Here is a 24,874-nt window from a genome sequence, read left to right as displayed (position 1 = left end):
TGGGAGCTGCAGAACCAGGGCTTGGGGCAATGTGGAGGCAGGACATGGAGCTAGGGTCCCCGCTTCCCAGGAGCCAAGTAGGGAGCCTGCCCCAGTCCCACCAACCAGCCCTCCAAGTACCAGTGGTGCCTCCCCCCCGGACCACAACTCTCCTCCCCAGCTCCTGCTGCGCCCCCCCCGACCATGCCCCCCAGCTTCCACAGAGCTCCCCAGGACACCCTCCCAAGCTTCCCCACCCCCCCAAGTTTTAGTCAGGGGTATATAGTAAAAGTCATGGACTGGTCATGGGCCATGAATTTTTGTTTACTGCCCGTGACCTGTCCATGACTTTTACTAAAAATACCCTCGACTAAAATGTAGCCTTAATGATAACCCATTTAGTCCATTAACTGGAATTGTCAGTTACTGCAGTCTTTGCTACAGTGCTGCTGATAATTTAAATATAATATTGAAAGCTACTATGTTTACTTCAATAATTGGTATAAAAAAATGCGGTTAGGGCAGTGGTATGCAAACGTTTCCAGTCACACACACCTCTGACCGTTAACAGAGTCTGTCCACACCCTCCCTCCATTACTGCCCAGTCACGGCTTCCTCAACAGCAGAGCTTGGGCTGAAGAAAAAGCTGGGGGTGGAGTTGGGGATGGGGGAGGAGCTGGGGCTAGAAGCAGAGCTGGGGGCAAAATTGGGGATTGGAGAGGAGTTGGAGCTAGAAGCAGAGCAGGGCTGGAGCCAAAAGGGAATGAGGGAAGAGCTGGGCTGGGGGCAGAGTGTAGCTGGGGGTGGAGTAAGGTTGGAGGTAGAGTGGGACTGGGGTCAGATCTGGCCTGGATGCAGAGCAGGGCTTGGAAGCAGAGCAGAATTGGGGCCTGAACGTGGTGTGGGTAGAGCTGGTCTGAGGGCAGAGCAGGACTGGAAGCCTGGTGCTCCCTCACCACCTCTCATTGGGGCTCGCCCAGGCCTGGAGGCAGAGCAGGACCAAGGGCTGAATTGGGTTCAGGGAACAGTGAGACTAGGATGGAGCTGGGCTGGGGGCGGAGCTGGGCTGGAAGCATAGCCCTCCCTCCATGTGGACTGGCCCAGGCCCCACCATGCACCCCACCCCAAATGTTCCGCTGTGCCCCCCATGGGGTCCCACCCTACAGTTTGGGGACCACAGCATAAGGATGTTCATCCTAGGACTTATATTGCCATTGAATAAACAGACACTGCTACTGTAAAAGCTTCAGTGTTTATGTTAATATAGGTCCCTTTTCCATGCTGAGTAGTAAATAAGCAGTTCCAGTGAAACTACTTGCATTGTAAAGTTGTTTGCAGTGGTGTTTTAGCTGTGCTGGTCCCAGACTATTAGAGAGACTAAGTGGGTGAGATAATATCTTATATTGGACCAGTGAAGAGCTCTGTGCAACTCAAAAGCTTGTCTCTTTAACCAACAAACGTTGGTCCAATAAAAGATATTACCTCACATCCCTTGTCTCTGCATGGTAAAGTACACTTCAATGAGTAAGGGTGAGAAAATCAGGCCCTTAACTAGTAAAAATAGGCTTTTCAATATTTACATTACATCTCTTCAGTTGTGTGCATACTGGCCTTGCAGTGTCTGAAAGCATCTGTCTTAATTCCTGTATAAACTTTATTTAGAAAGATGACTTGAAACGATCATTTCACTTTCCTGGAATGTAGTTCCTGCTGTCTATTTTAGGTGCTCCATCACCATAGTATCTGAGTACCTCACAGTCTTTAATGTATTTATCCTCACAACACCCTGTGAAGTAGGAATATACTGTTTTATATTTTCCCTATTTTACAGAGGGAGAAATGAGGCCCAGAGAGGCTGTGACAAAGTGGGGGATTTTCTTGCTTGTTTTCTTGTTTTCGGTGGGGTTTCAATGGTTTGCATGCGGAGGGGGTGGGACTCAGTTTCCCTGGGTGTTACTGGTTTAACGAGGTGAGGGGAGAGGGAGTTTGTTGTTACTGAGGACCAGAGAGGGAACGTGGGACCCCAGCCAATGGCCTGGAGGATGGATACCCCAGCGACTGGTGCCCTGAGACCCCGACCCGGAGACCCAGCTCAGGAGTCGCAACCGGTTCTGGCCAGTGGGAGGACAATGGCCTGCAGAGTGAGGAGTGACCTAACCAGCCGGTTCCAGCCAGAGGACAGAAACGAGGAGAGGAGGCCCCAGTTTACGGCCCTGTTTACCTGGAGAGAAGACAATGGACAGAGGCGGGGCTTGGGGCCGGGGATCTCAGATGCCCGGCTGGGAAGCAGGGGGGCTCTGGGCTGGAGAGGGGGAGCAGGCAGAACCCACCTTGATGCAGAGAAACTGGGATGTGCTGGGCTGAGGGAGGCCAGGCCTGAGGCCCTGAGAGTTTCCTGTGCTGTGTTCAACTCTCAATAAATCCTCCTGTTTTATGCTGGCTGAGAGTCACTCTGGTCTAGAGAACAGAGTTGCATCAACCCCTTCAGGGAGGGAGGCCCCGGGGGGGGGGCAGAGCGAGTGGACTCCCTGAGGGGGCCCACGGCAGAGACAGATATGTTAAAGCTCAGAGAGGTGCGGCTCCAGGAGGTGGAGGGGCATGACCCTGAGAGAGAGTGGACCCCCGAGAAGGGCTGTCTCACTGAAAGGGACTGCACGGGGACAAGAGTGGGCATGATCTGTGAGTCCGTGACAGAGGCTCAGTGACTTGCCCAAAGTCACACAGGAAGGATGTGATGGCAAAAAGGAATTGAACCTAGATCTCCCAGGCTAGCGCCCTAACCATTGGACACCTACCTGTGTATCAGGACACCTACCCACAGTGGCCACTCACCTTCCATTACCACCACGTTCTAATCCCATCAAAGAAGTTTCTAACATTACTAAACATAACTAACATTACATAACATAACTAAAGCAAATCTTCTGCTACGTATTTAAACACCCAATTACTCTGCAACATTGATGGGCCATAAGAATAGGTAAATTGCTGTAGAAATATATTCTGATACACAGTTGAAATATAAAGTTAACATTTGGTCCTCTGTATTTTAAAGGCAGAGAGATTATTAGATTTGATGATATCAAAAAAGGGACAAAGGAATATATATTAATCTAACAAGTACTTAAAATAATGTTTAAATTTCTATTAAGCAGCTTTGAACTAATTTACAAATAAGCATTCTTTCAAAGAATATATGGCAGGAATTGAATCATGCTTTATGTACAAAATTTAATATTATTGAAATATAAATCTATACCTATTATGAAAGTCACCAAAGAGACCACCAGAGAGACAGGCAGGTCAGAAAAGAAATTTCTTAGTTAAAATTTATTTAAAGATAAAATCAGGTATATAAAGAAAATAAACATCATTAAGTACTATTGATATTCAGGAAGCAGTGATGTATCAGGAACATTAGAATCTATTTATCTACTTTCAGAAGATTAATAATAATTAATAAAAACAATTTTAGCCCCTCTTTGGCTGAGCAGCAGCATCAATTCAAGAACTCACAGGTCAGTCTCCAATTTGGAGCAGAAATCAGTGACAAAGTCAGGTATTTTCTTAGTGAAATTTGTTTATTTACAAGATGTACACCAGTCCCATTTCCCTGAACAGTGGTAGGAATAAACTGTATGCAGACAGCACATTTTTAAGGAATCCCAGGCAAAGAACCATTGCTTTGTGTCAAGAAGCTGCTATTCTCTCTCCAGGGCTCTCAGGCTCAAAGCCGAACAAAAATTGATTCCTTCCAGGAACTAAAACAACAACTCTATCTTCTGAATGCTTAACACACAACTATGTTCCAATCCTGGAGTCTGAAACCTGGGAAACCCTGTAACTCCACATTGTCTCTCCAGACTGCATGGTCTTACTGTGTATGTTTAGACTGCAGCTGGGAACATGTCTCCCAGCCAGTGTAGACCGACATGCACTAGTCAAGCTAGCATGCTAAAAAATGTGGTATGGCGTTGTGGCATGGGGAGAGAATTAAGTGTCTCAAGAGTGAGTAATGAAAAACCAGGGACCAGAACCTCACCTCAAGCAGCTTCCTAAAATCATGCTTGTTTTATGAGGAGTTTGGCCAGGTGCTGGGCACTGCACCCAGCATTGAGCCAACCATGGTGCATGATGACCTCAGCCAGGATGGTGCCCTGCTGGGCTCAGAATCCAGCATGGGGACTGACGGGAGCCAGCAACAGGCACTGAGTGGGCACAATGGAGTCGCTCTATTGCTGAAACTGCTTCCAGAACAGACTTTGGAGCGGTAGCAGCAGCAGCACATCCTGGGTCCATACTCGGAGGAACTGATACACTTCTACCTCGATATAACGCTGTCATCGGGAGCCAAAAAATCTTACCCCGTTATAGGTGAAACCACATTATATTGAACTTGCTTTGATCCACCGGAGTGCACAGCCCCGCCGCCCCGGAGCGCTGCTTTACCGCGTTATATCCGAATTCATGTTATATCGGGTCGCGTTATATCGAGGTAGAGGTGTAGTACCCTGCCAAGAAACAGCCCGCTGTGAACCTCGCAACAGACACAGACAGGACAGACGTCACCCCTGAGCCTGGCTCAGATTCTGGCTCCATTTAAAATATTTATTAATACAGTAATGGGAGGGATTTCCACTCTATGACTCAATGCAAAAGTTATGAGAAGCCTCAGCTAGCAGCATGTATCCACTAATGGCAGATTACATGCCAGCGGTGTGGCTCTCCTTCCACTACCACATGGAGTTCAAAAAGGTGACCGGGAAATGCAAACAGTAACAAACACTTTTAAAGTGTATTTTTACTGGAAAGGCACAGATTTTTGCTAGGACCATTCCTGTTCCTTAAAAATAATTACCATACCTGTAAGTATGCTGCTCTGTAACCATTCTACAGTGTATTGAGCCACCTAGAAACAGTGGGTGGTAATAGCTTCAAGCAGGAATTCCAGATAGGAGTTTTTTGGGAAAGGACCTATTTTCCAGGGCCAGCTCAATAGCTGACCAGCCCACACCATTCATCAATGTGCTGTTCAATCACTATACATTTGAATACTTCTGTTGCATAAACTGCAGGTTTGCCACCAGCAGCTTGGATATCATCTCCCTTTGCCAATAGAGCACCACAAGAACTTTTATGTCTTCCAAAATGTGGAAAGCCTGAAATGACAGAAAAAGTTTTGGTAGCATGGCCACTGATGGAAGCCTTCCCACATCCCCTCAAAAAACCTACATTTTGCAAAAAATCAAAAAAGTAGTTTTGCATTTTTAATGTACCATTGTGCCTGCAATGCTTTTGCTGCAATTAACTAAGCTGTGTTCAGGGATCTTCTGTTGTTTGAAGCATCCTTCTTGCAATATAGTGAAGTTCCATTTGTAAAAGTATCATTTTCTGTCCTTGAAATTCCACAAGGATTTTTTTTGTGCTACTGCAGTGAGCTATTTGAGACATTAACCCTCTGTGTCTTGTCCGGGTTCCAGGCCACTCAATCTCTACTGGCTCTAGGACCTCCACAGCTTGCCCAAACTGCAGCAAAAGGTTGGGCCAACATACGTTCACGGACTGTTCCAAAAGGAAGCATTTCCATGATGAACTTATGATTGACCTTCTGGAGAAGGCCAACAAGCAGGTCCAGTACCAAAGACAGAAGGATTTGGGGCTAGAGGAAAGGCTTAGGCTGGCTGCACAGCTTGAGGACAGGGTTTCAGCATAGGAGCAGGCACTTTCTTCATAGTTCCTGGAACAGGAAGGGTGCCTAAGGGAGGAGGACAGAGCTCAGCAGAAAGAGCTGTTTGAGAAGCTCATATCACTAATGACCGCAAGAATAACAGCTCCTGTTGCATCACTCACATCACGGACTGATTCCCCTGCATGCTACCCTGTGCTGCAGTCCAGAAGCAACTTGGACGTCTCCATCGCTGGGTGGCACATACGAGTGGGCCCCATGAGTGGCTGGACAGGGCAACTTTGCCCCTGCAGCCCTCCCTATTGACCCCCTCCACCTTCGCCCCACAGCAACATGTGCCTGGCAAATGGGGGAAAGAAGGGAAAGGAGAACTGGTGGCCAGGGGCCATGCTGTGGTAGGGAGTTCTGTCTTGTAACTGGTTTCACTTGTTGCTGCACTTTATTTTGTTGTGGGGTTTTTTTCCCTGTAAGTTTGTGTTATCACTGGTGTATTAGTGTGGTAATGGCAGCTGGCCTGCCTGGCAATGGGTGAATGTTGTACTTTTCTAATACATATTTATAAACAAAGGGGTTTTTATTTCCTCTAGAAAGCTTATTTCTATCACTGCTTCACATCATATAGTGTGTGTTCAAAATACACATGATCAGGGACTATTGGGAATTAGTATTCACAAACTATTGCTCAATACCGTTTATCTATTGCAATCCATACTTCAATCACTTCCTTACATTAATCCATACTGTGAATAACCCCTTTCCCCCTATTTCATAAGTGATCATATCATTCAAAAGTACACAGCATGGCACCTAAATTCTGCACCCCATCACCCCCACACAATCAATGACTCCCATACCATCCTCACCCCCAAGAACATTCATATAGGTACTATTCCCCCTCTTCCATTGGACCATGCAAGTCCATAATGTGGAAGAACAAAGCATGCCTGACTTCTGTTGCCCGGGCACATCCAGCCCCAGCTGTGGTAGCTGCACTTTCTGGTTGAGTGTACAGATTCAACAGCCCCTCACTGTCATGGGCCCATTCAGGGAGAAATGGCTCAACTCTGGCTTCACAAAGATTGTGAAGAGCACAGCAAGCCATAGTAATACAGACAGCATCAATGACACCAGCATGCAAATGGGTCTGTAAACATCTCAAATGGGACTTTGAGCTGCCAAAAGCACATTCAACAACCATTCTGCACCTGCTGAGAGTGTCATTAAACTGTATAATTTTGCCAGGATCTCTGAAATTAGGATATGGTTTCATAAGCCAAGGCACAAGGAGATATGCAGGGTCCCCCAGAATAACAGTGTGGGCAGCCTTTTGGTGGGAATAGTGTTCTAGCCTGTCCATGAAGGTAGACTCCTGATTGGTAGAAAACTCCGGCATCATGAACTTCTCCAGTGCAACCCATGCTGATGTTAATAAATTGCCCTCTGTGGTGCACAAGGGCCTGCATAACAGTGGAGTAGGATCCTTTGCGGTTATGTGCTCCTGGAGGAGAGTAAACTATGGGCACATGAGTCCCATCATTGGCCCTAGCGCAGTTTGGAAACAGCATTCTCTCAAAGCCAGTAATTACTTCAAGAATATCTTTTATGCCCACCACCTTGGGGTAAACCACATGCCTGATCACCTCAGAAACCTCTGCCACCACTTCACCCACAGTTGACTTTCCAACACTAAACTGGTTTGCAATGGACCTGTAGCAGTCTGGGGTAGCCAGCTTCCAAACAGCTATGCCAACCCGCTTCTAGATCAGCAGGGGTGGCTGCATGTGTGTTTCTTTATGCTGCTCACAAAGCTCTAGCTATGTAGCTTTCTTCATGCTAAAGTTCTAGACCCACTGCTGGTCATCCCAGGTCTGCATGACAATGTGATCCCACCACCCTATGGCCTTGCTTCAGAAGTACTGGTCTACATAGAGTGCATCAGAGGCTGTATCATGTGTACTGAGAAGCATCAGCCAGTTCAAATCTGCCATGCTTGGGTACTCTTATTCCTCTGCTTCCTCCTCCTCCAGTTCCATCATAAGCTATGTCAGGTGTCTTTGGTGGTTCAGAAAATGCCATTGAAATGTCCATCAGCACCTCATGGAAGCTCTGCCCATTTCCTGACCCAAGAGTGCAAGTGCAAGCCAGAGAAATTCTTTAAAAGGTGCCTCCTCCACATTGCTAGCTCAAATTAAATTAATGGAGATATCCCATCTCCTAGAACTGGAAGGGACCTTGAAAGGTCATCAAGTCCAGCCCCCTGCCTTCACTAGCAGGACCAAGTACTGATTTTGCCCCAGATCCCTAAGTGGCCCCCTCAAGGATTGAACTCACAACCCTGGGTTTAGCAGGCCAATGTGCAAACCACTGAGCTATCCCTCCCCCCAATGCTGGGAGTGCACTGACCAAAATGACTCCAGGCAGGCCATTCAAACTTCCTGTAATGTACAGGGTGGATAGTCAAGTTTTCCCACAGTGCATCATGGTCAAAGGGCTAGAGCTTCAGGTTGCCACTAGGGAATCTGGGATATGGTTGGTTTGACTCAGGTCTGAGTGCTGCAGTGTGGATAGCAGAGCTCGAGATTTGAGCCCGGGTTAGGAAATTCTTAATGTAAGGTTAACAATCAGTATAGATGTTCAAGCCCCGGGTTCTCTAACCTAGTGTCAGCTGACTTGAGTTCCACTAACCCTGGGGTTACATTGCAGCGTAGACATACCCTAAGTGGCCAGATTTTCAAAAGCGTCCACACCCAGCATTTCCCACACCCTCCTGCAGAGTTGTTCTTATTGGAGCTGTAGAGTTCTCAGTACCTTAGAAAATCTAACCACCTCACTTAGGTGCCTAAATGTGAAATCTGCCCTTAACTAATTCATTCTCACACTACCTGGTTAAGATAGGCAAGTAAAGTTTTCCCACAATGCACCAAGGTCCCAAGCTCTCAGAGTGAGTCAGTAGTAGAGCCAGGATTACACCTTAGGAGTTCTTGGCCCCCCCATCCCAGGCTCAGCTCACTAGACTTCTGTGTTATGTTGTTCATTGTTTTACAACCAAATTATGTGAAAATACTTTTTGCAGTACTACAGTGATTCAGCCCAATAAAATATACTTTCTAAAAAAACCCAGCATACTTTGATACTGTTATGCAATGTTTCCACTCAAGCTGCTTTACTCTTGTTGTGGTCAGCTTTCTCAGATTCAAACCTGCAGCAGCCAGGAAATCCACTTAACTGTACTATTTGCTTACCATGTATATTTTTAGATGCATTTAGGGCCAAAAGCAATAGAAAAGCAAAATCTATATGAAAGGGATCCACATAAAAACCCTCATGTTTTTCTAATGGAGCCAAGGATGAAACCTGGGCTCCAGTAGTGTAGCTGCTGACATAGTCATTTGCAGTCTCTAATGCCAGTCCTGGGAGGGAGTTATAGATGCATTTCACTACTACCCCTTTATGGCTCAGTGGATCTACACAATAGTCATATATCTCTGATATATTCACTATTCTCTGTTCTACTGGAGGGCATTCAACAGGATGTTGAATTAACTTTCATAGGGTCCTGTGAACAGCTGACCACAGTATTTATGCTACTTTTGGACCTACATAGTTCACCACAGAATTTGGCAAATAAAGTGAGCAACTACAGTAGAAATACAGAAAAGGAATCAATTTCACAGTAGTTTGTATCTGCATAGCTATATCACATACTATAAGTAGTATTTTAGTAATATCATATGCTGGTACTTCATTATCCGCTCCCCTTCAACACAGAATCAGAATGTTGCCCAGGTACCAGTTTGGATTAATTATTTGCACCAAGAATGTTTGCCCTGAAGAATTTATCACCACGTTTGCTAATTACCTCCACTTGAAACTCACACATACAAGCAGCAGAGTATCCACCTTAGGAGGTATTACACTATGCTAGTTTACCATGAAAAGCACAGATTTGTTACAGAAACATTGGAGTTGGCAAAAATTAAGGTGCATTTCTTTACAAACACTATCTAAAATAAAAATCACTCAGTTCTTACTTACCATCAGCTTTTTAACTCTGGCATTAATTATCTGGTCAAAATTTAATAACATTTACTTGACAGTGACTTTGTAGCAAAAGCCAGATAAAAATATTCTCATAGGACACAAGTAGAGGGCAAAGTATCAAGTACCAAGTTATATCTGCAGAGAAAAAGTGGGAAGTAAGACTAACAGAATGGCATCTTCATTTCTCTGAGTTTCTGACATTGGTCTTGTATGTGGAAAATGCTTGTAGTTTAAACTCCATTTACAGTTCTTGAACAGAAGGGTGCAATGTATGACGTTTCTACTAGCAGGAAGATGAAAAGGTTCACCTCAAGCACATAGTAGCGATTAGGTTGAATAATATGCCTTGTCAGCATTGGGTACATAAACAGATGAATTAGTAATTGGTATCTTTGTCACTATTCCTATGTCAAAGTGCTAGTAGGTTCTCAGTGTTCACAAAAGTCACAACATTCTGTTAAAAAAAAATTGCCTTTTTGGAAAAAAAGAATACTGCCCAAATCAGCTCATTTTGTAACCCCAATGCCCCAGTCTGATCCAGTTACCTTGTACCACTCGGGAAGTACAAATTAGCGTAAAATCAGCCTGTCTGAGAATTCTTCAGGGAAAGGAGAATCCTTGCATGGTATAGAGTCATCATAGTGCCTCTACACACACACACACACACACACACACACACACACAAGTTTAGGGGACATTGCTAGTACAACCAAGTTTAGGGGACATTGCTAGGTTACCTCACTGATTCCCAGCTGACCATAGGGCCCCTGAAGCTGCTTTAATTTACAGCAGGAACCAGCCAGGTCCCCTGACAGCTCCATGATTGAGGGAGCATAAAAGTGGCTTAAAGCCACCTTTGCCTCATCTTTCCCAGCATGCAACAAGTGCAACCCAGCCAGGTCAGAGGAGATATCAGTACAGACACAAGGTATTGAGGTTTGGCTCAGTCACCTCTAATAAACTCTGAAAGTGCAGGATGGAGAATGTATTGCATAGGAGCTATTTGGTGAATAATTCAGAATAATAAATATGATTGTAGGAATCAGGATCCGTTACTGAATGGTTTTCAAACAAAAATGGGAGAAATTTGCAAGGAGTATAATTCCAGCAAATTTTACTAGCTCTTTTCTTCACTAGATTACTCATATTTCTTGCTGACCTATAGGACACAATAAGATTTAGGAAAAGGAACACCCTCGTATTTTAAATTAGCCTTGGTTCAGACACCTTTAATAATGCAGACTGATATGTTGTCCTAATTGCTTTTTATGAGGTTAAGAGAACTATAATTAAATTAAGATTGCATAAGCTTTAATTACAGACTTGGAGCTGCACTGATATCTAAAAGCAGCAGGAAATTATACATTGTACTATAACTAACTGTAAAATGTACTGCTCATCTGTCATGTTACAGTATTCATTATTTGTGTTGACTTTGTCGTTTTAGCCAACTAAGTAACAGTTATGGAAGAGCAAAAAAGTGCCAGTTTGGAACAAGATTTTGAAGGGCAGGCTACACATACAGGTAAAGAAACAAAATTAAGGGACATTTTAGCTCATTGTTAAAAATTAATCAGTGTGGAAGACTGTAATTTTAATTTGCTGACTGGAATTCAGAATGCCTTACACAGGTATATTCAGGTATACTCAGGATCCATTGAAAACATTTTTATGACTAATTCACACCCCTCTTGACTGGACAGGTTACGCAGGGTTGAATTCAGAGCCAGCCTTATTGGTGCTTGAAGCAAATGGCTGCATGGGACACCAAAGCAGCAGTGGCATTGTTCAATGCAAATTTGATGTAGGCTACTTTGCCTCAGTTATTAACAAATCTCCTTTATTCCTTTGTACTGAAAACAACTGTAACCCACTAGCACTGGGCTATAAGTTTTCAGTCACAAAGGCCGAAATCTGGGCATCTTGCTTCCTATATGTCTTTGCCAGAGACATTAATGCCTCCTAGACTGACAAGCAAAAGTGAAATCTTAAAGCTCTCATTTTGTTTGGAGGAGAAATCACTGCTAAAAATTAATCCACAAATGGTTTTGTCATAGCATAATATAGCCATTAAAAACTTTAAACCATCTTTGGTTGGATCTATTCTTCTTTTCTTTTTCCAGTGTCTACTGGCTATTATTTATGTGAAAAGTCACTGTATTCAGTGATGTACAGAACAGACAGGGAGCATGGAAGCATATGTTCTAAACAGCTCATTTTTCTCTCTGTGCCCCAGATGTTCCTGTGCCCTTTCCTCCAGCCCTACCCCATGCAACACCTCTTCCTTCAATTACTTCCCAAATCAGCACTGTTGACCTGGGCCGAGATTTCAAAAAAGGACCCTAAAGTTAGAAGCCTAATAGGGATTTAGTAGCCTAAATAAGTAACCTGAATGTCAAATGTGCTGAGCATTCAAGATCATCCATTGATATATTAGGAGTTTCTGGGTGCCCAGCACTTTTGAAATTTAGGGCATTTATTTAGCCTCCTAATTTTTGGTTCCTGTTTTTGGAAATGTTTAGCCTAGATCTTTTCCCCATCTTATTGGGTGGCACATTCTCTCTTTTTACATGTGGCTCTTTAATATGATGATATTTAGAGCCTTTGTCCTCAAAGATTATGAAGTTAATTGTTTAATTCACAATTATAAAGCAACATACTCACCGAATGCAAAAAGACCCCACCAACTAGCAGTTTAGTAGCTCTGAAGGGAGAATGCTTGACATTTTTTAATTTTTGGTGCAAGTTCAAATTTCATTGACCAACCACCCGATATCACCACCCTGAAAATTTGACAAGTTTTCCTACAATATTTTTTTCAACTAACTATAGATGCAGTTTTTGGAACCATTTGACATTTTGAACCAGTAAAATTTTCAAAATATTTTTGCAAAATGTTTTACTGTTTAATCAACCAGCTCTAGAGAGTAGGATTTGATTTTAGTTCTGTAATCAGAAACTTTTCAGCATTGACTGAGACATAGATATGGGCTATAAAGTCCGTGTTCTGACCTCTTGTTCTGCAGTGTGTATAAGGTCTTTAAATGTGCCCTGTGGTCAAAGACACTGTCTTTCTGAAACTAACAAACAAAATCAAATAATTATGGATCTTTATCTCTCCTAGGGCCCAAAGGCGTGATCAATGACTGGAGAAAGTTTAAATTAGAAAGTGAAGACAGAGATTCCCTTCCTTTGAGCAAGAAAGAGATCCTCAGACAAATGTCTTCACCACACAGATCTCTCAGTAAAGATGATAAAGACACCAGAGAGAGATTCAGTCGTAAGGTAACAAGAGAAAACACAAGTGAATAAATGATTCTATATAAAACATGAAAAAAAAATGTGGTATAAGCACAGGAGGAGAAGCCAGAAACTACTGAATTTAATTGCCACCGATTCCCACTTCCTTTCTGTCCTTGTACAAATCACTTAACATCTCCATCTCAGTTTTCCTCGGCTGCAAATTGGGACAATACTGAACTACCTCAAAGTGACAATGTGAAGTCAATGTTTATAAAGTATGTTGAAGGTGAGAAGGGCAGTGAGTGATACATGTTAGCATTAGTTGCTGAAATGTAGCTTGAGGCCTATTGAAAGCTACAAGGCACTTGGATTATTATAAATAAAATACAGAGAGATCGTGAAGTGGTAGATTATGCTATTCTTGCTCACACTGAGTGGTATTTTGCTTTGCAAGAAGTCCCACTGAAGAAAATGAGACTACTCACAGAATAAAGAACTACTTAGTAGAAAGATGGAAGCATCTGACCCAAAACACACATGAAATAGAACACACCACTTGATCATGACAATCTGGCCAACTGTTGACCAGTGCTGAATCTTCTACCCTCAATAAAGGTTAATGAGAAGACTGTGGTGAGATAATTATCACAGTATCTAGCTGCCTTAGATCTCCTTCAATCTTGTCAATCTGGGTAAATTATTTCCTCCCGAAAACAGATAATGACCAGGGGTGAAATTCTGACCCCATTGAAGTCACTGGCAAAACTCCAACTGACTTTAGTGGGGCCAGGATTTCACCCATTGTGTCCTTGCTGATATTGTTAGATATATCAGTTGCCTTCAATACCATTCACCTGTACCCAAGTAAAGAGAGATGGGGTTTCCATTAAATGTCTTATTTCCTCTCTCTCCAAGATTCCCCACAGGGCAGTTTTGCACAATTATTCTTCTGCCCAAGGGTTTTATGTGGGGTTCCACAGACAACATCTTGTTTCCCTCCTTGTTCAGTGAATACAGAGTAAGAGAGTGTGTGTGTGTGTGTACCATATTAAAACATTTTAAAAAGAGGACACTCCAACCCCCACCCCAACTCTGCCCCCATTCCAACCCCTTCCCCAACATCCCCGCCCCAACTCCGCCCCCTCCCCTGAGCGCCCCGCATTCCCCCTCTTCCTCCCTCCCAGCCACGCGAAACAGCTGCCCGAGTGCTACCAGCTTCATGGTTTGCCAGGCAGCCCCCATACCTCTGGACCCTGCACCCCCGGCCCGGCACTTCTCCTCTTGGTCTCCGGCGGTGGCAGTTGCTCCCTGATTCCTCAGCTCTGTAAGAGTAGAGCTGCCCGAGCGCTACCGGCTTCACGGTTTGCCGGGCAGCCCCCATACCTCCGGACCCTGTGCCGGGCACTTCCCCTCCCAGGCTCCGGGGGGCGCAGGGTCCGGAGGTATGGGGGCTGCCCGAAGCCGGTAGCCTAGGGCAGCTCGGCTCTTACAGAGCTGAAGAGTCAGGGAGCAGTAGCTGTCACCGGAGCCCGCTCTAAGGTAAGTCAGGGATGCTGGCAAAGCTGGGAGTATTTTTCCCAGACATGTTCGGCTTTTTGGAAATTCCCCCCGGACTGGGGTTTGATTACCAAAAAGCCAGACATGTCCGGGAAAAACTGGACGTATGGTAACCCTAATATATATATATATATATATACACACACACACACACACTCTCAGTAATAGAATGCTCTCTTAATATTCACAGATGAGTATGCAGGAGTATGAGCTCATCCATGAGGAGCAAGAGGACGAAAGCTGCCTACGAAAATACCGCAAACGCTGCATGCAGGATATGCATCAGAGGCTGAGCTTTGGGCCCAGATATGGCTATCTTTATGAGCTGCAGAATGGAGAACAGTTCTTGGAAGTCATTGAGAAAGAGCGAAAAACCGTCATGGTCATTGTTCACATTTACGAAGATGGCATCAAGGGCTGTGAGGCGCTAAACAATAGCTTAACTTGCCTTGCTGCAGAATACTCCACAATGAGATTTTGTAAGATAAAGGCATCTAACACAGGTGCTGGAGACCGCTTTTCAACTGATGTGCTCCCAACGCTGCTTGTCTACAAGGGTGGGGAGCTTTTGAGCAATTTTATTAGTGTTACTGAACACTTCAGTGAGGAATTTTTTGCTGTGGATGTGGAATCTTTCCTACATGAGTATGGGCTGCTACCCGAAAAGGAGATTCCAGCACTTGGAAATGGAAATACAGATGATCAAGATATTGAATAATTAGAGAGGGATATAGCCCTTCACTATCTCCTATTTCTCCATATTATTGAGTTGGATCTCAGCAGAACCTCTGATCGTTTAGAGAAGCCTGTGTGTGCTCATTACTTTATATGTGAGAGATACATATATAAATATTTCTTAACTGTCAGTATGTGAACTTTATTTAAAGCACATCTAACAGCCCTCTACATATTTGTTTCTATGGAATCTACAGTAATAACAAAATTAGGAGAAAATGCAGGTGATGATCTTTATAAAATTAGTAATAGGTTTTAAATTAGACACAGGTCTTAAAAGGTAAAGTTAGGCCCTAATCCTGTACCCACTAAAACCAAAAGGTTAGCATCTAATTTCAGTCAGAACAGAATCAGGCCCTTCTAAACTCCTTCCTCAGTGTATGTTACTCCTGGGGGAATTCTGCACCAATGCCTATGTGCAGAATTTACATCACTGCAGATTTGTTTGCTTCCCCACAGAAAAATGATTTTCTAACTGGGAAGTCACAAGTGCGGTCACATGACCCTCCCCCATAGTATGTTTCAGGTGCTGACAGAGAGGTAAATCACTGGGTGTCGGGACTGGGGAAGACCCAGTTGGTGGCTCCTACCCTGTGCTGGGGTCAGCTGCTAGTCCCGGTTGGCATCCGGGCCTGGGTCAGGCCCGCCCCGATTTCTCCTCAGGCTGTAGGAAGCTCTGCAAATTCCATCCCCCGCCTGTGCTTCCTGCACCCATCACTCCTCAGCTGCAGGGAGCAGCTCCCCCATCCGCCCAACCCCTATGCACCCAGACCCCCTCATACTCAGACCCTCCTGCAGAGCCTCCCCTCTCCCCCCCCCCCAGACCCAGAACCCTTCCTGACGAGCCCCACTTCCCCTCTACCTGGACCACCTGCACCAGGATTCACACCCCTCTGAGCCCCAAGGAACTGCAACTGTATCCCCACCCCTCTCCCCCAGCATCTGGATTCCTCCACTGAGCCTCCCAGCCCCCTCTGCCAAGCTCTACCCTCCCCACACCAAGACCCCCCCGCTGAGCTCCAACCACCTTCACCTGGACCCCCCTGCAGCATCCCATTACCTTTGCACCCAGAACCCCAACAAGCCCCGATGCAGCCAGATCCCCCCACACACACGCAGATCCCCCAGTGAGCTGCCCACACCCAGATTGCCCCACACAGAACCCTCTCAATGCACACCTGGATCCCCCCACATTAAGCCCCTTCACCCTTGGACTCTGCAGGGCTGAGCCTGCCTGCATCTAGCACAGAGGGGCAGGCCCTGGGGTGTTTCTAGGGCAGGCCTGGTCCTTGCGCTGTATGAGGGTTGGGTGCAGCCTCACCGCTGAGTCCACGTTCCAGGGGGAGCTGCAGAGTGATCTCCCACCTCCGTGCAGCCAGTGATCTGTGCTTTCCAATGCCATGCTGAAACCTCCACATTTGTTTAACAAATAACATTGGCAGAATTTTTAATTTTTTGGCACAGAATGCCCTCAGGAGTAGTATGTGGGGGGGAAAAAAACCACCCTACACATCTACAGCAAAGAAGGGACTATACGAAGATTATCACCTGAAAGAAGTCACTTGCAAAACTCCCATTGATTTCAGTGGGGCCAGAATTTCACCCAATAATGTTAAAGATAAATCAGTATCTGGGCTGTGAATGTTCACAAGTTACATACATAAGAAATATAGATATCACTGTTAAATATTTGGTTTTGTATTTAACTTTTAATAATTGTGAAAATATGGATTAGTTCATTGCTAAAACAAGATCTCCTCTTGAGAAAATAATATCACAGATACTTTAACCTCTTTGTTAATGCAACCTTTATCAGCTACTTTCCAGTATGGTGGTGTACCATGTTCTGACCATTGATATTGCTTATTTAAAACATTTGTGATTCCTGAGCAATTATATTTTGTGTTTATGTAATTAATCTGAATAAAGCTGAACAAAGAACCAAAACTTCAATAAAAAATGTGAAAATCATTCATAGAATGCACCTTAATGACCCTTATGAGGAAGTACCAAAAAGGTTTCCAACTCATTAGAAAAAAAAAGAGTTGACCAAACTCAAATTTTGAAACATATTAAAAGCGACATGTGGGGAATAAAGAGGCTGTTTGGAGTAAAGGAATGCAAGGGCAATGCACTGAAAGATTTGTTCTCTCTTTCACTGAGAAAACTTCCTTAAGTTTTATAGTTAAAACCACTTAAGAACATCAATTATAGTACAAAATACAACGAAACACAAGTTGCTCATTTGTCACATTTTGATATCACTCATTGGCATGGTTTGAGGCAGAGTGGTTTGATAGTTCTGACAACTCCTCAGGTTATTAAGACGTACACATTTACCAACCTAGTTTACGTTTCATCAAGTTCTTCTCTAGGTTTCACCAGTTTAACTTTGTTATTTCAGTAGTTACCCAGGTAGTTTAGCACAAAATTCAGCCAACAGCTATAAAATATACAATAATTTGAAGCCACTATATTTAAAGCAAAACTGCCAAACCAACGAAGATTAGTATTTATTTTCCTTGCCTGTCACATACAAGATTTATGTAGGAGTGTGGACCAAGGTTTTCAAACCTGCAGTGCTTAAACTTACACATCTCAGTACAATAATTGGCCAAGTTTTTGTAAGTGTGGAACACCCAGCAGTTCCAACTGAGGTCTTAATACTAGATTTTTCTTTCCAGATATGTCAGTGGAGACAAGCAAATGAATATGTAGGTCTGAAAATCTCTCTTATAATTCAAGTGAGAGGGGGACATCAGATTTCAACTGGATCCTTCAGAAATACTATATGCTTCATAGTGAAAGGTTAGATCTTGCAAGGGTGTAGACGTGAGAGAGAGATAGGGACTATTTATTAGTGGTTCCCTATCGTTCTTGTTTATTCGCAGTCCTGACTTCTTCCTCTTTTTAAAAATGCGCGTTTCCCTATTTTCCTAGGCTACTACAGTTAGTGAGGCAAGTGTACTGTTAATACTAAAAAGCTAAGTAATCTCCCTTCCCTTGTCCCCACAGTTCTCACATCACATTCCACCTTTCTGTAGTGAGAGTTGCAGGTGGCCCACACAGAGAGGCAGGCAAGTTCCTGTTTCTTACTTCACCCACTGTTTCCTAAGGGTAGGATGTTTGCTGGGCTCAGTTCTTGTGGAGATGTTAAATGAATTTGCAATGTTCTTTGGACAGGTTTTTATTAATTTACTTCCATTCACTTGTCAAGGAGCAAAGTATTAGGTCTTCCCTGCCCATTTCTCATAAAGAAAGAAAAAAACTTCAAGGTTAGTGTAGAAGGGCTCGTCCCTCCGCGGGACTGTGGGGTATCCCACCACCTGGCAATAGTTCGCTATGGGCCCAAGCCCTGGGTCAGGGTGGGGCAGCAAACAAGCAAGAGCTTATGGTTCTGAGCGTCTGGTGCGAGGGGGAGACTGCCACCCGTGAGGGGAGTGGCAGGGGGGACGCAGGCCCACCCACTCCTCTGCGTCCCAGCCCGGGGCCCTAGCAGCGGCAGAAGACTCGCTGCTGTGTCAGTGGGGATCCTGACCGCAACACACTGACATTGGTTCTGGCCGTGCTGCGGCCAGACCAGGGTCGGCTGCCCCCGGGCTACTTCCGGACCCCTCCTTGTAAGGTACCTGGGTTAGGGCGGTGTCCTTGGAGGTTTCCAGCACCATTGGTTCCTCCGGGTAGCTGGCAAGGGGTAGGCTTGGCTGCTCCTCTGGGTACCTGGACAGGGGTAGGCTTGGGTCGGCTGCAGCCTGCCAGCGTCTCCCAACCCGGAGCTAGGCCACAGGCATCTGGCCTCCCCGGTGGCTGTCTTTCAAGTGAGCTCTGCAGGTGGGCTTTTATACTTTCTGTCCTGCGCCATGACCTCTGGGGCGCAGGATCCACTGGCTCCGCCCATGTTGATGCTAGGGAGGCTCGTCCCTCCGCAGGGTTGTGGGGTATCCCACCACCTCGCTACAGTTAGCCTTGCGTTATACCTGGCGTTTCACCTTAGACTATTTCAATTCCTCAGTGTCCACTCCCAAATCTTAAACATATGAGTTAGGCTTTGATAATCCATTATGCACACTTTTATTAAAATAATTCTTCATCTGACAACACCAAGCACATTGTCAGCACGCTCTGCATAAAATAAAACAGATCTAGATGATTTATTAAATAAGAAATAAACATGGGGATAAAACATGGTCCACTTCCAAGAATCCATGGAATAGCAAATATGGCTAAACTCCAATTTACGTTACAAGTGGTGGCTGGCAGTCAGATTGCAGAGCCACTATCGGAATGTTGCATAATAACGTGAGTTCTTGGCTCAATAAAATACTCCTCTGCTGAATGACACTGTGATATCCTCAAATGCCATATTCTAAGGCTTTCTACTTCCCCCACCTCACTTTTAATGGCTGGATTCTGAAAATAAATGAGCAGAGAATAATTACCTCTTAGACTTTTCCCCACTAAAGATAAACATTAGTATGTCTGGGTGCACGTATGAAGGCACATTAGAAATTTTGAACTTAATAACATTCACTTTTATAAAGAGAGAGGAGGGGCTTCATTTTTTTCAGAAACAATCCTTTGACCTCATACTTCACCAGTTTCAGTTATGGATTTTTTTTTCAAAATGGAGCATTCCTTTTATTATTTCTTATTTGAAATATTACTTTCAAAAGGCAATCACAATGCAGAATATGCTGCACTAGCCATGTTAATTTGAGGCAGATCTGGAGTACAAGAAATCCCAAAGAACAAAAAACGTAGATACAGAAACAGCCACCTATCCCTGCCACTGCATGATTGATTATTCCCTAGAGTAGATCATCTATTGCTTCATTATTTTCAGAACTATCCTTCAATAAATGCAATTTCACTAGACAACTTCCATAAAATCCTAAATCACAATACTGATCATATCTCTCAACCTATGGTACCAAGGAGAAGGTTATTGATACAGGAAACTTTTCATACGACTGAATTAATTGAATCCTTCACCTTATTCTTTAATCCTTCACAATTCCGTATAAATACAAAGAGAAGATTTACACACAAATCTGTGTGGGATAAAGGTAACAATTTGAGGGGGAAGTAATAGAGAGTTGCAATTTAGTTTTTTTTAGGCGCAGGAGAGGCGTGAACTTCAAAGTCTATAAAGAATTTATTTAAATGCCCTGACTAGATTTCGCTAGGTCAGTCAGGGACATGAAGAGATGTGATCCCAGACTGGCTGGCACTGCTATGTTGAAGCCCGTAGGGCAGATGCAGTTATATCAGCAAAACTGCACTTTTACTGGTGTAGTTTGTTTTGCTCATGGGTGGGGGGGGGGGGGGGGAAAAGAAGGAGTGGTGGGACTCAAAGAAACACTTTGCTTGTACACTATACTAGTTTTCTTATACTGGTAAAGTGCTCCTAGTGTAGATGTGCCCTAATAAAAAAGTATGGTGACATTAAATAGAGTTAAGGAAAGACGGTTGATCTGAGTAGACAAACAGGAGCCATGAACTCACAAATTCTAATCCCAACTCCAACAGTGACTCCTTGTGGGGTGTCAGGCTCAATTTCTCCACATTTAAAAATGGGGGTAGAGTTACTTGTATACTTCAGACAGATGTTTGTGAGGAGCACTTATTAAATCACTCACTAAAGCTTTGTTTGGCATTCTACATGAAACAACAGTTTACCAGTCTCAGAGTTCACTATCTATGTAGGCAAAATACTAACAAACGTGGATGAGAACAACATACAAAGCATGCAAATGGGCAGTTATGACAAGTATGGAGCAGACTTGTTTATACATACACACAGTAAAAACATTAGAATTAGGCACTGTGAGAATAAGAATTCTGAAAAGTTCAGATCTCTCTATTTAAAATGCTATATTTTGACCAAGTCATCACAATACCAGCCAGTCAACAATTAACATATTTCACAGATTACTATTTTAAAAGAATTAACCTTTGCAATATGACTTATCCCAAAAACACACACACACAGCTCTTTATTAACAAACTTGGGCTTTGGCCGACCAAGAGATTTATTTTTGGCAAGTGAGAAATCAAATGCCAAAGTCAAGGAGCCCCTACAGGAGAATGCCCTGGCGGCCACTCTTTCCCTTTCTTGAGTGCCTCCACTATGTTCTCTTTTCTCCCCTCGGTCTCTCAGTTGAGATGGACTTTGGTACCAAAGTTCAAGGTCCACCTTCTTTTAGCAGCCAGAAGTGGAGAAGGAATAAAGTACCTACTCATAACTAAGACGACAGACTGACTTCTTCCTACCATTCTCTCAGGAGACAGGAGCAGACTGTGTGAGGAGCAGTTTTTAAAATTAAAAGGCTTGAGATGGGATGGGGAAATTCATCTCCACCTCTGGATATTGCTGAACCATTCCTGCCATTATTGATTTGTCCCTGGCTCATTAAGAAGATACTTTGTGATCATTCTATTTTGCCTGTGGAATCCATCAGATTTATGTCAAATAGCACATATTTGCAAAATAAATTTGCTGCAGGAGGGTGTCCCTGCACTCTGCTATAGGGGCCTTGTTTCCTTCTTCGCCCTTCAAGTTGCTCCATTCAAACAATGCAGCGAGAAGGAAAGAGAGGACATCAGAGATGCCACCATTGCCTAATACAGGCCTCAACCATGCTCCAAGTCTGAAATTTAGCCTTTGGCCAACAATTAAAAAGATTCCTATAATGTTCAAATTTGGTGTGTTACTAATGCTTAATGAAGACAATGCTTTTTATAGCTTCAATTTGCTCTAGGAGTCAGTCTAAGCTTTTCTTGATCCTTAACAAGTCAGCAGTAATTATACAAATCTGTACATCAAATTTTCTTTTACTGGGTTTACTGTTTCCAGAATTCAAAAATCAGACAAAGAGGCTATGAATTTTCACATTATTTCATCTGCAAGTTACCTTTTATTCAAAGTTTTTTGATATTTTATGCTTGATTATGCTGTAGGCTCAAAGCTTTCCGATTTTTTCCTGCAGTTCCAGTACCTTTGCATCTAAACTCATTAAGCTGCAGTTACATAGGTTAAATACTGTTTAATCTGGTACATATCTGTTTATATAGTAATTCGGAACTATATGAATGCCAACAACTTTTGTATAAAAGTGACATTTGCTAACCTTGTTTCAAACATTTTTCCTTGGGGGAAAGCAATAATATACTTTAAAGACAGCATAGACTTACCTTTCTTATTCATATCCCAAACATTTTAATTATTTATCAGCCTCTAAAAATTTATAAAATTATTCATGTCTGTCTGCATATTTGGGATTTGAATATCTGGGGAATTATCTGATACATCTTTCTTCAGGGAAAGACAGGAATTGAGTCAATCAGGATTGGATGGATAAGTCAGATCATGATGAAAAAGGAAGCATATATAAATTCATCATACATCTTAGAGGTTTAATTATTTCATTATTTCTGTTTATGATACTTGAGCTAAAATATTTATATTGTGTGTGTTGGCCTAAAATGGGATTTTGGGGCTGCTACAAACTATTTGCATATTTACTACATCCGTTAACCAACCTGACACACATGCTTTAACAAAAAGAATATATGGAGTGAAATTCTGATGCCACTGAAATCAGGATTTCAATCCTTGTCTCTCTCTTTTTTTTTTTTTTTTTAAATACTTAACAGGACTTTAGCCCATATCAGTGTTAAAGGATTCCTTAAGGCAAGACCTGTCATAGTGGGTAATTAAAAAAGAGCAAATGTTAAGATCCAACAACCTTGAAAATGTCTCTTGAAAAATATAGTAGTAAAGTTTTTAACAATAAAATTGTAATGAAGTAGCAGGGAAAAGGGAAATTTTATTTATTTATATTTTTAAAACAATTCTTCCTGGAAAATAATGCTATTTTACAGGTTATTTCCATCGAAGATATATACCTTTAGTTTCCTGGAAATCTGATCCACCTACAGTATTTGCATGTTGAAACAAGATGAATATATCACTACAATTTAGAACACACCGAACTGGTGTATTTTAGGCAACATGTTTAGTTGCTAATATATGAAATTTGCAAAGCTTCCACTTTTTATTAATGTGAATATTGGTCAATGTTCCCATGATGAATAGACTGCTTCTTTTGCTTGGAGTCTAGTCACTGAAGTAATTAAAGGAGAAAGCTACTGCAAAGATTGCAACTGCAGCCGCTATTACCACACCTAAAACGACAAAGGAAATATAACTTCTGTGAGTGAAGAGGAGAGTACAATCACCGCAAGTCAGAGTGTGAAGAAAAGGAAAAGTGGGAACAATAAGAGTCATTTTTAACATTGCAGAGTAGCACTACAATGCCTAAATATCAGCTTATATCGTTAGTCATATAAATTCATTTTACAAGACAATCTACATAAATTATTTTTCAAAGTGCAAAGTTCTTCAGAGATTCAATTAATCATAAACTTTACTCTTATGGGCCAGATCACCAAAAATCTAACACATCAACTCTACCTTATGGCTTCTTGATAGCAAACTGACTCTCAGATTAAAGGTTTCAGATAAAAGGGACACAAACAAGTTTAAACTTAAACAATTCCAATACATGAATTAAATGTTGTTTCAGATACTGCACTTGCCCCAAGTTCCATGGTCAATTTTTGTAGTTTTACAAATCACATTTTCCTATTGTTTTAAAATGTTTCTCCCCAGTTTTGTTATGCAGAAGATACACAAACACAAGCAGGGCAAACTGGCTGAATACTGAGAGGAAAGGACTGTCATATGCACAAACAAACAAAAAAAATTTAACCTCCAAATTACAGAAATGTAAATATTACTTCTAAAAATATTAAATAAAACAAATGTCAGGTATAAGTAGGCTTTAAGTTGGTGTTGTAGTTGTTCCACTGACTAATCAAATACCAAGTATAAATCAAGATAGACACAGTCTATCTAGTCACATTTTAAAAAGGAAAGATTTTCCTAAAGACTTACTACAATTTCTTTGCTCACCAGCGTGATGTCTGCACCAGGGACTATCATACAATGTTGATTGAGGAAAAACTTCTATGATGGCTGGAATTCATTATCAAGGTAGCATAGCTCATCCTTGCAAGCAGCATAGTGATAGCTGCATGAGCACTGATACAAACTAATTCATATATTCATTCAATGCACCTTGGAAGAAGCCACTTGCCTGCTCTCTCTCTCTCTTTCTTAATTGTCAAAAGAGAGGATATTAAAATGGTGGCTTCCCAGAAAGCAATAGGGCTACCTCAGCCATTTGTTTTAAGGGCAGGTTTCCTTATTATCTGTTTTGTGGAACTTAGATCTGGTTCTGATTCTGAGATATGCTGATCACCTACAACTCCCATCTGTGGAAATATTTTTAGAAGGCTACTGATGTTATATTTAAAATCACCGCTACTATATTGTTTCTCTCATCACAAACTCCCCATGCTGCCCCATCAATATTTCATTATTTGCTTTGGACTTTATCCTACAAAATGCTGAACACTTTGGTCCCGATGTAGCAAAGCACATAAGTACGTATTTAACTTTAAGCATGAGAGTCAGATGCCAACAGGACTACTCACATCCTTAAAGTATGATCTTAAGTGCATGGCTAGATCAGGGCCAGAGTGCCATCAATCCAATCATAGAAGTTC

General features: G+C 42.8%; 2 protein-coding genes across 3 annotated transcripts in view; one reads left to right on the top strand and one right to left on the bottom strand.

Moving 5' to 3' along the window:
• Nucleotides 1-15,224, top strand: part of PDC (phosducin) — a 56,457-nt gene extending 41,233 nt beyond the window's left edge. Inside the window, exons 2-4 of the mRNA XM_054038068.1 lie at nt 11,154-11,231; nt 12,831-12,991; nt 14,697-15,224. Of these exons, the coding sequence (XP_053894043.1) occupies nt 11,171-11,231; nt 12,831-12,991; nt 14,697-15,224 (750 nt within the window). The 5' untranslated portion in view covers nt 11,154-11,170. The remainder of the gene's footprint in view (nt 1-11,153; nt 11,232-12,830; nt 12,992-14,696) is intronic.
• Nucleotides 15,225-19,294: 4,070 nt separating this feature from the next.
• The window catches only part of ODR4 (odr-4 GPCR localization factor homolog), a 38,762-nt gene continuing 33,182 nt past the window's right edge, over nt 19,295-24,874 (bottom strand). Inside the window, exons 14-15 of one of the 2 annotated variants that reach the window (XR_008445934.1) lie at nt 23,150-23,428; nt 19,295-19,651 (exon numbers count right to left, since the gene is read on the bottom strand). Coding sequence is in view for 1 of the 2 variants with exons in the window: in XM_054037770.1 (XP_053893745.1) it covers nt 23,361-23,428 (68 nt within the window). In the remaining variant the exon portion in view is untranslated. Of the gene's footprint in view, nt 19,652-21,065; nt 23,429-24,874 lie in introns of those variants that run through there. The other variant, XM_054037770.1, reaches the window with a different exon arrangement.

Source organism: Malaclemys terrapin, chromosome 8 (genome assembly GCF_027887155.1).
Source record: "Malaclemys terrapin pileata isolate rMalTer1 chromosome 8, rMalTer1.hap1, whole genome shotgun sequence".
Lineage (NCBI taxonomy): Eukaryota > Metazoa > Chordata > Testudines > Emydidae > Malaclemys > Malaclemys terrapin.
Note: the sequence above shows the minus strand (reverse complement) of the source record. Positions and strands in the feature narration are given on the sequence as shown.